Source organism: Biomphalaria glabrata, chromosome 9 (assembly GCF_947242115.1).
Source record: "Biomphalaria glabrata chromosome 9, xgBioGlab47.1, whole genome shotgun sequence".
Taxonomy (NCBI): domain Eukaryota; kingdom Metazoa; phylum Mollusca; class Gastropoda; family Planorbidae; genus Biomphalaria; species Biomphalaria glabrata.
In genome coordinates, this window is record NC_074719.1 from 34,060,788 (window position 1) to 34,074,272 (window position 13,485).

General features: G+C 35.1%; 1 protein-coding gene across 1 annotated transcript in view; it reads left to right on the forward strand.

Annotated features, from left to right (window-relative positions):
- Window positions 1–496: 496 nt before the first annotated feature.
- The window catches only part of LOC106068250 (uncharacterized), a 33,261-nt gene continuing 20,272 nt past the window's right edge, over window positions 497–13,485 (forward strand). Inside the window, exons 1-4 of the mRNA XM_056040984.1 lie at window positions 497–747; window positions 8,401–8,518; window positions 9,804–9,911; window positions 10,088–10,434. Of these exons, the coding sequence (XP_055896959.1) occupies window positions 649–747; window positions 8,401–8,518; window positions 9,804–9,911; window positions 10,088–10,434 (672 nt within the window). The 5' untranslated portion in view covers window positions 497–648. The remainder of the gene's footprint in view (window positions 748–8,400; window positions 8,519–9,803; window positions 9,912–10,087; window positions 10,435–13,485) is intronic.

The window sequence follows — 13,485 nt, forward strand, 5'->3', positions numbered from 1 at the left end:
AGTCCGAAAGATGAATGGTCTGGGTGTAGTGTACATAGAGAAATACATTTGCACACACACAAACACGCATATTAATACATATGTGCGTGTGTGTTTGTGTGCATTCAACCCCCAAACCAAAAAACAATCCTGGCTACGCCCATTCTTAACACTGTTATATTTTATTAGGGTTTCTCGTTTCAGAGACGACGCCGACATTAAGATTCTGCCGTTCTTTCTTATTTTCCAAAAAGGATATTTGCCCTGGGATCCATTCAAAAATTCATCATTGTGAATTATTAGGTTGATTTTGCTAAGTCTTATGAAATAAAAATGTTACATAAAGAATTTTTTTACACATGCACTAAAGACAAAAAAAAAATATTTTTAAAAGGCAAATTTTTATTGTTTTTAATGTCATAGTCAAAATAGAACTATGATACACTATTGTGTTCTAAAGAATGCTAGAATGTGGAACATGAGACCCTAACCAAGCAAACGAATTGGGAAATTCCGATATTACCTGTCACGTTTTTAAAAGTTCAAAAATATTATTTTAGTGTCTTTAGTAAAATATTAATTTTAAAACTAATAATAAATAAGAGAATAAAACTTTATTTAGTATAAACTTTGTAAGTATAACTTTACTATTCAAAGTGTATTTATAAAATGAGACCTTACTTAGAGTTGGTAGAGATTGGACTAAAACTACACAGCTTAGAGGAAATCAAAGAATTGCTCAGCCATGTTTTAGAAGATGTTGACTTGGTAAGTACAAAGTGTCATTAATTAATTAATTTATTTTTATTTTAATTCAACCACTTCTATAAGCTTCTAACGTTAGCTGTTTCAATGTGTTATAATCTACTAATCTACTTGAAACATACAACTTATACGATACTATAGTTGGCTGAATTTAAGTCATTGGTTAATATGCATGACTAAATGCATGACGCGTAGGATGTAATCATCTTCTTTTTTGAAGTAACGTCTTTATTATATAAGATAAGATATAGTTCCATCTAAACCTGCAACTATATACATATACAACTATATTTATATGCAACTGTAAACATTATAATATAGAGTCAATAGATATATTACTAATGGCAGTGGGAAAATATTTAGTGGAGCTTTATTTTAAAATGCAATTCATTGCAATATTACAAAAGCAACTAAATGTAAAGACTGCGTTTTACAATGGTTCTAAATTAAATGAAGGACTTTGTCAGATGAACAACTTGTAATTTCTTTTGTGATTGTCCATTAGTAATTCTGAATATTGAAAAAGATGTAGTGGAGGCAGTGATGTTCAAACTAGTTCAATCATTGATTAATCGGTCATATAAAATTCCAGCACATGTGTGGTAAGCAGCATAATTCGCCGTGAAAAAAATCGTAGAGTTCTAGAAAGCTGAATTTTGTGACTAATCATGTACTATGGAATATGGTCCACTGTCCTAATTTTAACATCAGAGATTGGACAAAGTAATCACGAGACCTTTTGAAAGCTGAATATAGAACTTGGTAATTCTAGTATTTTACAGGTGTTAAAATATATTGATACTAAGTGTGACAAGAGGGACAATTAGGGTGGCTACCTTTATTTTTTTTATTACAGTTAGCCCCCTTTATTACTTGATTTAAGTCCCTGTCAATTGTTTACAATTGCCACTCTCTCTTGAGTCTTTCAACTGACCAGTGTATTTTGAATTAGATCTATATACTGTTTAACTCATACTTGTGTTGTACTATTTGTTGTGTTACTCAAGAGGAGTGTGCCACTGTTGTGGGAAGAGTATTTCGATAATGAGCTAAGTAGACTTTATCAATTTGTTAGTACTAAATTGATTTATGTAAATGGTATAGGTCTACTTAGTCTCTTATCCTCTTCTGTATGTTTTTTTTTGAAAGACATATTTTGTTTAGATACGAGACAGTAGTGTGTCTCATAAATGACGTCATTTCATTGTTAATGCATGTATGATATTATTGTAAACTAATGTAAGCCCTCGCTTTGGTTTTTGACACAAAATGTCTCATGAATGACGTCATTTCATTTTTAATTCATGTATGATATTATTGTAAACCATCTTTTTGGTTTTTCGGCATAAGACATTATTGTGCCTCTATGATGGTGGTCCTTTCATTATATTGACCGGAAACTGTCTTGCTACTTTGCTTAGTTTCATTATGTCATTTTCTTTTGGTGAGCCTTTATTGCCATTTATATTTTTCATGATCTTTTCCTTTTGTTTGTAAATAAACTCCTTTTTTTTTGTTGCAACTGAAATCTCAGAATTATTATTTGTTTGTCTCGGTAGTTTTATACATCTAGAGGCTATAGTTATTAGCCTAGATAATATAATTGGGACCACAAAGTACCACTGGACTAACTTACCAGTACAGTACAGGTCACTGGTCTTATGACCTATCCTATTTCTAGGTCACACTAAGTTATATCATAAATTCCAGAGTGAAGATATATTTTAAGTTAAAGAAGGATCTGAGGTTTTTTTAGTTACACAAGTAGAAAATTATTGCTGCGTATAAGTCAAAAATTGATAGACAATTAACGAAATATTTTTACAGAAACACGAGGTATATATAATTTTATCATAGTTATAATTAATTATATAATAATTATAATGTAATTAAATTTCAAAACATTTTTCGGAATTACTTCTTAGTTCGTTTAAAATTTTAAAAAAGTATGGACTGTATTCTGTATATCTGGAGACGAGAAATTAATAAAAGCCCTCACTTATTCCACTAATTAATATAATTAATCACAATAAAAGGAATCTTTATAAAATAAGGATTTGTTGGATTCTGTAATGAGAAAAAATATGTTCCTTTATGTAGAGTACTTAATACGTAGATGTCGTCATGCGCCGATGGGATGCCTCATTAAAAATGAATTAATAATTAAAATAATTTTGTTTTGGTAACGACACCATAGATCAGTGCACATTACAATTTGTGAAACAGAACACACAGATAGCGTACAATAAAGAAAAGAATTACTTAAGTTCGAAAGATACAAATATTTAATGCAATTAAATGTAAAAAGGGAAGGGAGAACACTGGTGGGAAGAAGAATGCTACATCCTAATCCTTTACAAAATTAATAAAATGAAATCATCGTATCGACTGCCGATAGGACCAATATGAGTGCCCTAATGTTTATAAGACTTAGTTCTAGTGTTCCTGCGTTTAGCTGTTGTCATCTCAGATACTAATCCTTTTGCTTTAGTGCTGTAGATTAATCTGGTCCTTTAGTGAGAGGTTGTCAGGAACCGTTATTCTCAGCGCCCGAAAGCCCACCGTCGGTGTGGCGCCTTACTGCAATGCCGTTGTCTCCGGAAAAAAAAATCGAAATCCCACGACGCATACTGAACGCGCCTATCGTACCGGCGCACTCTGTTCAATTAAATGCACAGGCTCCCACACATTGGGCTGGACGTCCTGGACGTTTAGCCATTGAAACCGTGAGCGGAGGATGGTCTTCGTTAGCGACACTTGAGCAAGGTTTACCGCAGGGCTCATCATTATCGTGTACGATTTTCTTAGTTTATATGAACGATCGTACAGAACGATTAATATGTCGATCTCTGCTCTTCGCTGACGACCTACAAATCTGGCAGACCGGAAGATCCGCCGCAGCTCTCACGGCGGAAATCAAACGATTACTCGTCACGATTTCATGCTACACCCGAATGAGGAAAATGGAAATAAACTGCTCAAAAACGGTCCAGACCCTATTCACTTTGGGAAAAGACATCCACCAAGAAGCCATAAATCTAAAAATTGATGGGAACACGCTCCAATCGTACCCACGACCCAGGTAGTTGAGAGTTACCTTGGACCCTAAGCTGGTTATGTCTGACCGTGTACGACAAAAATCCTCAGCAATATTGAACGTCATAAAGCGAATGGCTACGACGAAGTGGGCCGCCAAGCAAGCGTGCTGAGGACGCTCTACATAGTAAGGTCACAAATAGAGTGCATTCACTTAGCACAGGTTTACGCCTCGCAAACATCTCTAGCGTCTCTTTAGACTCAGTGCAGAACCAAGCAATACGGCTAATCTGTGGTACATTTCACACAACTCCTAGTGCCGCTTGCGAGATCATGACAGATATTATTCTCTGGCTCTGCGTAGGGAACGAACTATTTTGTTGGCATACGAAAAATACAAACGGCTGGAGAACAGTAACCCACTAAGACGCCTAGTCGACGACTGAGTGGGTAGGGGCCGACTCAAAAGGATATCCTTTATGCAGACAGCACTAGGACTGTCCCCCCCCCCCCTGAAAAGAGCCACGCTCTCTCCTTCAGAGGCTTTCCACTCGGTAACTGTTCCTGATCTGCCGGAGGTGCGAAAAACATTTGTCGACCCAAAGGTAAACTAGAAATATCGATATCGCTTATTAAACTATAGTGACTTATGGGCCAAGAATAAAAGGGTAATGTAAGTCAATGATGTTATTTCAAATAATCATTTGACATTTTTTTTTATACAACAATATCCGGAACCATTTCATGCTTAATGAAATATAAGTTAGTATAGAGATTTTCATTTAGCATTTATATGTATTTAAAAAAACCGGAACAACATATGATTGAGCATGTGTTTTTACAACATTTAAGTACGGAATTCAAATATAATATAAGTTTGAAGAGCAAACAAACATTTGTTGGCATTGATTTGCTTTTTACAAAAATATCCGGAACAATCTAGTATAGATACTGAAAACTATTGCAATATATTGGAAGGAACATTAAAGGTTAAATCAGTTTTCAATAGTCTTTAGTGTTGTTGTTGTTTTTTTTTTATCTAAATGTGACGGACAGACAGAGCAACAGACAAAACGCACAAAAAGCGTCTTAGGGGGCATTAAACAAAAAGTAAATAAAATCTGATTATTTTAAAAAAATCTTCAGGGAACTGCATGGTACCATGTCTCGTCACTGCTTGTCACGCTACTGCACATAAAAAATCCATTTTAAAAAATGTGCGTGATATTTACATACAAAGTGAATTCTTAAATGTTTTCTTTTAATTTTAGCAGCTACTTGACTAGAAAAAACACCTTTAACTAATATTTATAATTGTGAACATTTATTGTACATTTTATAAATATACTAGACATATGTTACCCGCGACCCACGGGTCTTTATTTCCGCATTACTGTCGATTAAGTCACTGAGAGTGTTTTGTAAACAATTAAACGAAATAATAATGTAATACGTAAAGCGAATGTGTCAATGTAAAAATAGTGTGAATGAAGCTATCAAATCAAAATAGCTAATAGGCTTAAATCCATTTTTTTTTCAAATTAAAACATTTGCTTGTAGGCCTACATATATTTGATTAAAATTTGAGATGAATAGACTAAATTTTGTATGTTCATGTGTATAAAGTATAAAGTAGATCTTGAGGTAGACATAGATCTAAATCTACACTAATCTAGAGTTAAAAATTGGCTTTTATAGAGATCATTCTGTGCTGCGCGTGCGTGAACTTTTTTCATGAATGAATTCAGGCCTATCTCAACACGGCTACGCAACTTTAGCGAACAGCGAACAAATGTATTAAAAATGCTTTAGAAAAACAAATTTGAATGTTAATTTGATTAAAATATGAAATGAATGGACAATAATTAGTATGTTTATGTGTTAAAGCATAAAACTATCTTTGCGAAAAGAAGTTTTATCATCTTAGAGTTCAATAAGAGTTTTAGACCTAGGCCTAGGAATAGACTCAGTAGAGAGATGTGTTAATGTGTAACCATTTGGTAATGTCTAATGAAAGAATGTTCGCCAGGAAATCTGTAGTCACAGATATCAGGAACTAATTTATGTAAAAATGCTTTTGAATAATCTAGTGGATTGGATTTAAATGTATGTTAAACTTAGCTAATGATCCTTTCAAGTTTTTTCTCTTTCGCTACGAAAATAAAATTAGTTTTGCGAAAATGGGTTTACCCGAAGTCGATACATTCTTATCTATTAAAAACGAAAAGAGCGATAGCTTTGTTAAATGAATGGGATTATAAAGTGAACAATTAAACGAAATAATTTTTAGTACGCGATTCATGAATGAATATAGATCTCTTCATATCTCAACTCGGCTTCGCAGCTTTCTTGATTGAATGTAGCTTTAGAAAACCAAATTTGAATGTTTATTTGATCAAAATATGAAATGAATGGACTTTAATTAATATGTTTATGTGTTAAAGTATAAAACTATCTGTGCGAAGAGAAGTTTTATCATCTTAGAGTTGAATTAGAGTTTTAGATCTAGGGATGGGATTATAAAGTAAACAATTAAACGAATTAATATTTAGTACGCGATTCATTACGGAATTGTCTAATGAAAGAATGTTCGTCAGGAAATCTGTAATCACAGATATAAGGAACTAATTAATGTAAAAAATGCTTTTGAAACACAAAATTGAAGGTTAATTTTATTATATAATGAAATCAATGGATCTTCTTTTGTCTTTTCATGTGTCAAAGTAAAAAACTATCTGCGCAAAGTGTATTTCTTAAAATTAGATCTAGGTCTAAATCCTTTCTATCTTTTCTCATGTCAACATTGTATACATGGCCTAGATCCATAAAATACTATAGCTGTAATAGAGTCGGACAACTTTATTTTTTTTGAGGGTCTTAAGTTTGTTTTAGGGCTACAATACATACACTACGGTCTAAGTTGGTACCCAAGGAACATTCCTGCCTAGTTTTATCAAGATTGGTTAAGCGGTTTTGATGTCTATAAGTAACATACATCCATACATACATACATACACCACACATTCTACTTTATAATATAGATTTGACCTAATGATACTGAAATTACACAACATTGTCTTTCTTTGTTAAAATATTGTAACATTACCTCCCTTACATTTACGTAATTGTTTTAGAATTGGTGTATTTTTATGAAAAAATCGCTTGCGTAATTAATTTTATAAACTAAACGGTTTGCTTTTAGAAAACCAAAAGTAGCCGTTGCATCTAAACTTTTCAAGCCGCATCGCATGGTAAAATAATATTTTTCAATTTTCTTCTAGTTTTCGAGATTTGAGTGTGACAAATTGGACAGACAGACAGATGTACATTTTGCACAAACCTAATAGCGGCTTTTCCTCTTACAGAGGCCGCTAAAAATAGAGCTTAATATATTTATTAAAGATTAAAGCCAAGGGCTTCGTGTTCTCCTTAGGCCTAACCGTTAATCAGAGAATCACACATGTTTCGATTGACACATAAAAATAATGCAGGTCAATGTTATCAAATCAAGACATGTACAATTATCATAACACAGCAGTAGATAAACATAAACTTGACAATGCATAGTTGTCAGCTACCACGACATTTACATACGGCCGATGGCCATGATCAATAGATAAGTGGTCAGCGACCACGTCGAGGTATTGATATACTGCCGAAGGCAATGAACAATGCATAGTGGTCAGCAACCATGACATCATTATTTACATACGGCCGATGACCATGAACAATGGAATGCGCATTAAAAAAAATAAAAGTATAGAGTGCCTAGTCAAGGGGCGCAACTCTGGTATAAAGAAAATGGAAAAGGGAAATTTATTTGTGATTAATTTCTAAGCGCAGAGTCAATGCGTTAAAAAAAACAGCGATCAGCCGAGATAATTGAAAGAAAATGCAATGTCCAAATACATAAAAGATTGCGTTTATGAAAAATTGAACAAAATAGAAGTAAAAATAGAAGTAAAAATATGTAAGTTAATGCAATATATAATTATAAATACATGAAATTAATATATTCTGTAGATTCGAGAGTGAGAAATACGCAATATGCACATATTAAATATAAATGAAACGAATTTAATCGAAATTATAAAGATACAGAAATGAACATAAATTTTACCCGAAGTCCAAGCGAATAGAATAATAACAAGGAAGCACAACGAATAGAGTCTTGGAATGAATGGCCCTCAATGTTCTTTCGCGAATAGAGCGATTGCTAGAGACTGAAATGTTTGAGACTTGGCCGAAAATAGGGATTGGAAAGGACAGCATATGACTGACAATGTGACATCAAGTGAAGGTCAGCTTCTCCCACTTACTCGCTATTCAGGTGTTAAGAACACCTGGTAAAAGGGCATGACGTGTCCTCAGGTTCAAGACCATGGGGAAGGGGTGTACAAAATGGTGAATATTCTGTTTGCCTTTCAAGATAAAAGGATCTCAGATTTTGATGTAAAAAAAAAAAAAAGTATTTTCATGAAACAAAAGAAGTTTGGTCTATGTACCAAAAACTGAAGTCAGAATTTTACATTCTCGTGATACAAAGTACTAGGTCACTAGGTCACTAAGTCTATTTACATAAACATTACACATTAAGCATTTTAACGTATATTTATTCAGGTCAAGAAAAAAGGTGAATTGTGGATTGAGGAAAAAGAAACATCAACTTTTGTGGAAATGAAACAATTCATTACAGAGAAAACTTCCGAAATTTTAAAACGTTGCACATCTGTAACAAGTAAGTTTTGAGATTATTCATAAAACTGTATTAGTTCAATGTTTCAATAAACCATGTAGCGGGTTTTTTTTTTCTGAAAATAGCGTTACATATATCTTACATTTGTAAAACGTATACTTTATTAGCTCTACACAGCGGCTGGTTTCATCCTAGGCCTCATATTGTTTATTATAGCCGGAATTTGTATTTTTTATTTTTTTATTTTTAATAAATGACCACATTTTAAACCTAGCATACCTTTTAGCCCGTGTATTTTACCTCTCTCTCTCTCTTTATCACTCTGGAACCCCAATATATACCCATAGTTATATATCAAGTATCCAATATCTGGAAAAGTCGTTAAAGTCGTCCAGATTTCACCAAGTTTTATATATATTTGTGGGAAGCGTGGTTGAGAGGCCAAGTGCGCTTGAACTTGGCTTAGCTACCTAGAAAAGGGCTCGAGGTTTGACACCCGATTCGGGTAGAGTGCTTAAAGGCAGCACGGATACCTCCTAGATACCCCCTCTCCCCACTGGTCCACAAAGGAGATTGGACCATAGCGCTCTGCTGAGGAATTTATTTTTTCTTTTTATTAAGCGACATCAGCGGAGATTACCACAATCGTCTCAAATGTTTCTTGGTATTTAGTAAAGTGAGATAGAAAAGACGTTCATGTATATTGTGCACACATTCTTATGTAGAAACCATTAGCTGGACTGTTATAAAAAGAATTTAATTGAGTAAAACTCATTGTTGAGAATATTTGCATTAATAAGGAATTTACAAGAACTACATAGACTGAGACATTTTAGAAAAGCTTCACAATGGAGGTATTATTTTTTAACAATACTTTTTTTTTAATTTACTTCTTGATTTTCAACTAATTTACATTGGATGATATATTATAAACTTTGAAATGTGTCTTTTTATTTTTTTGTCTGACTGTCATGTAAATAAATGGTGACCGGTCATTTCATCCCCGGTCACTTCATCCCCGGTCACTTCATCCCCGGTCACCGGGAACCAAATAAATAACACTCTACATTTTAAAAGAGTGAAAATAATTAGAGAGGGAGAGAAAAAAAGAAAGAGAGAAAAAGAAAAAGAAAGAAAAAGAGAATAAGAAAGAGAGAAAAAGAAAAAGAGAGAGAATAAGAAAGAGAGAAAGAGAGAAAAAGAAGGTGAGAAAAAAGAGAGATAAAAATAAAGAGAGAAAGAGTAAAACCGTGATATAGAAAAAAAAAGAGAGCAAATGAAGAAGAAATCTTGATGTTTGTTAATGAAATAACTGTTTATTTCTTAGGTGAACAAACTAAAGAGTTAGATGTACCAGCTTTAAGTGTAGAAAAAGGGGATAAAGATGATGCCAGTTCTAAAACAGTTACAGAAATTTCAACGTTATCTTCAAAAGGTAAAAATTTAACAAATTAAATAGAGATTTTTTAAAACGTATCTTTATATTGACCGAAGTTGCACAGATAGTTTTTATATATTCTTTGTAGAGCATGTTTTGTGAATATAATATGAAATTGTAAATATCATTTTAAAAAAATAATTTAGATTTTTTAAAATAATATTTTATTTCAGATACTGTTTATCTGCAATTGACAGAAAAAGTAAACGAGATTGATTCTAATTTCTCTTTACAAAGTGAAAAATTCAAGAAACTCCAACAAAAACTAAAGGATCAACAAACAATTATTAAAAGACAGGAAGATACAATACAAAAGCTGTTTAATGATTTCGAGAAAGAGAACAATTCAAAGATTAGTGAAACACATAATACATTTAATGAACGATTTCAAGAAATTCGAGTAGAGTTTATGACAGAACTTCAAGCTGCAAGTAGTTTTATATCACAGCAACAAACTCAATGGGAGACTTTCTGTCTAGAACTGAAGAAGAAACAAGAAAAAGATAAAGAACACAAAGAAGTTTGTTTCATTGTTTTTCTAGAAACATATATATATATATTGAATTAACCTGTAGTTATCGACCATTGGTAGCAAAAAGAAAATGCATATAAATAGATAGATAGATAGATAGATAGATAGATAGATAGATAGATAAAAAGATAGATAGATAGATAAATAGATTGATAGATAGATAGATAGATAGATAGATAGATAGATAGATAGATAGATAGATAGATAGATAGATAGATAGATAGATAGACAGATAGATAGATAGATAGATAGATAGATAGATAGATAGATATATAGATAGATAGATAGATAGATAGATAGATAGATGGATAGATACATACATACATACATACATATAATATATGGCTCCTTTTGTCTCGAAAGGCAATGGATGCGCCCAAGTGAGTCACTGGTTTTGGCTTAATCTTGAGACGGGGCAGAATCTGGTGTGGCTAATCAAGCCAATTCTAGAACGGCAGACTTTGCCACAATTCGTACATGTGTATGCCTCTGATTTAGGGCTAGCAGACAGGGCAGCTTTCTTTTTTTCCCTCTTGATTAAAGCCGCTTCAATTCTTTTGTTCTCAGCAAGGGTTGTCACAGCATGCACAGTCTGTCTCCATGCACTCCGGTCTTTGGCTATGTTTTCCCACATACTTTCACTGATGCCTGAGGCTCTCATGTCTCGCTTGCAGACATCTCTATATGTTAGTCTTGGGCGGCCCTTGGGTCTGACTCCTTCCACAAGCTCAGCATATAAGATATCTTTCGGGATTCTACCATCTGGCATGCGGGTGACATGTCCGAGCCAGCGTAATCTTCTTTGTGTCAGGAGAGCATACATGCTGTTCATATTGGCCAATCTCAAAACTTCCTGATTGGAGACATGGTCCCTCCAAGAGATGCCCATTATGCGTCTCAGGCAGCGCAAGTGGAAACTATTCAATCTGTGCTCTTGGTACATGTATGTTGACCAGCTTTCACTGCCATAAAGGAGAGTGCTCACAACACAGGCGTTGTAGACTAGGATTTTGGTCGCTGTGGTCAATTTACCATTTTCCCAGACGCGCTTGGAGAGTTTTGCCAATGCTGTGGTAGCTTTTCCTATCCTTTTTGTCAGCTCGATGTCTAAGTCTAGTTTACTGACAATTGTTGAACCCAAGTAGGTAAATTCCTGCACCACTGAAAGGGTGTGGTTCCCAATTTGTATTATAGGTATTTCTGCGACGTCTTGTGCCAGGATTTCGGTCTTGGAGAGACTTATAGTAAGGCTAAATTCTTGACAAGCAGCTGCTAAGGCGTTCACTAGCTTCTGTAGACCTCCTTGTGAGTGAGATACGAGTGCCGCGTCATCGGCAAACAGCAGCTCCCTTATCAAGATACGACGCCTTTTCGTTTTGGCTTTAAGACGTGCCAGGTTAAAGAGCCTTCCATCGGATCTGCTATGGATATATATTCCGTCTTCCAGGGATTTAAAAGCACTGGATAGTACGACTGAGAAGAAGATGCCAAATAGTGTAGGGGCCAGTACACATCCTTGTTTTACACCGCTCTTAATGGAGAATGGCCTGGAGGAAGAACTTTCAAACTGAACGGTGCCCTGCATGTTTTCGTGAAAAGCTGACACTAGTTTTCTTAACTTATTTGGGCAGCCGATTCTCTCTAGTACAGCAAACAGACCGCTTCTGCTAACAAGGTCAAAGGCCTTGGTCAAATCAATAAAAGCTATGAAGAGGGGCTGCTTTTGTTCTCTGCTCTTCTCCTGTAGCTGCCGAAGAGAGAAAATCATATCTGTTGTAGATCTACCTGCCCTAAAGCCACACTGCGACTCTGGATAAACACGATCTGCCAGGATCTGTAATCGCTTTAGTAATACTCTAGCAAAAGCCTTTCCGACTATGCTAAGCAGTGAGATGCCTCTGTAATTGTTACAATCAGAGCGGTCGCCTTTATTTTTATAAATTGTAACAATGTTGGAGTCTTTCAATTCCTGGGGGACCATTCCTTGTTCCCAGCACAAGCTTAGCAGTTCATGGAGTGGTTTGATTAGGGCATGTTTTCCAGCCTGAATTACTTCAGCAGGAATGCCATCTCCTCCGGGTGTTTTCCCATGTGCAAGCATGTCAATGGCAATGCTCAGCTCCTTTACTGAGGGCGTTTCGTCTAATTCCGTCAAAACTGGAAGTGATGGGAAGTTGGAAACAGCATTTGGTGAGATGGCGTTTTCAATCTGATAGAGTTCTGCATAGTGTTCTACCCATCGTTCCATTTGCAGCGCTCGATCACTGATGATTGAGCCATCTTTTGACTTGAGCGGAGCACACTTGCTGGTGTGAGGTCCAAAGGCTTTTCTCATGCCCTCATATAGTCCTCTTATGTTACCACAGTCGGCACAAGATTGAATATCTTCGCATAGCTCCTGCCAGTATTTGTTAGCACATTGTCTCGCTACTCTTTGGGTATTGTTACGTGCAGCTCTGAGCCTTTTTAAGTTGCTTGGGGTGGGATCCTTCTTGTAGATTAGCATGGCTGCTCTCTTGTTCGTAGTGGCAGTTTCCATTTCTGGTAGACTAGCTTCAAACCAGTCTTCGCTTTTTTTGGTTTTGTTTCCAAAGACCAGTGATGCTGTTTGGTAGGTTGTATCACGCATAAACGTCCAGCTTTTTTCTACCTCAGTCACAGAGAAGTTTTTAAAAGCTTTCTCTAATTTGTTCTCAAATTTGGTGCAAAGATCAGGATTTTTTGTGCTAGTAGTATTCAGGCGTGATTTTCTTTTTCCCTGTGAAGTGTGGATCTTAGTTGGCAGCAGGACACTAAAGTATGATCAGTATCACAATCCGCGCTTTGGTAGCTACGTGTCAGCAGTATATTTCCAATGTTATTTTTTTCGTGTCAGTATCATATCCAGCTGGTGCCAGTGCCCAGACCTAGGGTGCCTCCATGAGACACAGTGCTGTGGTTTTGTTCTGAAGTATGTGTTGGTAATGCAGAGCTTATGGTATGTGCAGAATTCAAGCAGTCTTTGTCCGTTCTCATTCATCTTTCCGATTCCAAAAATCC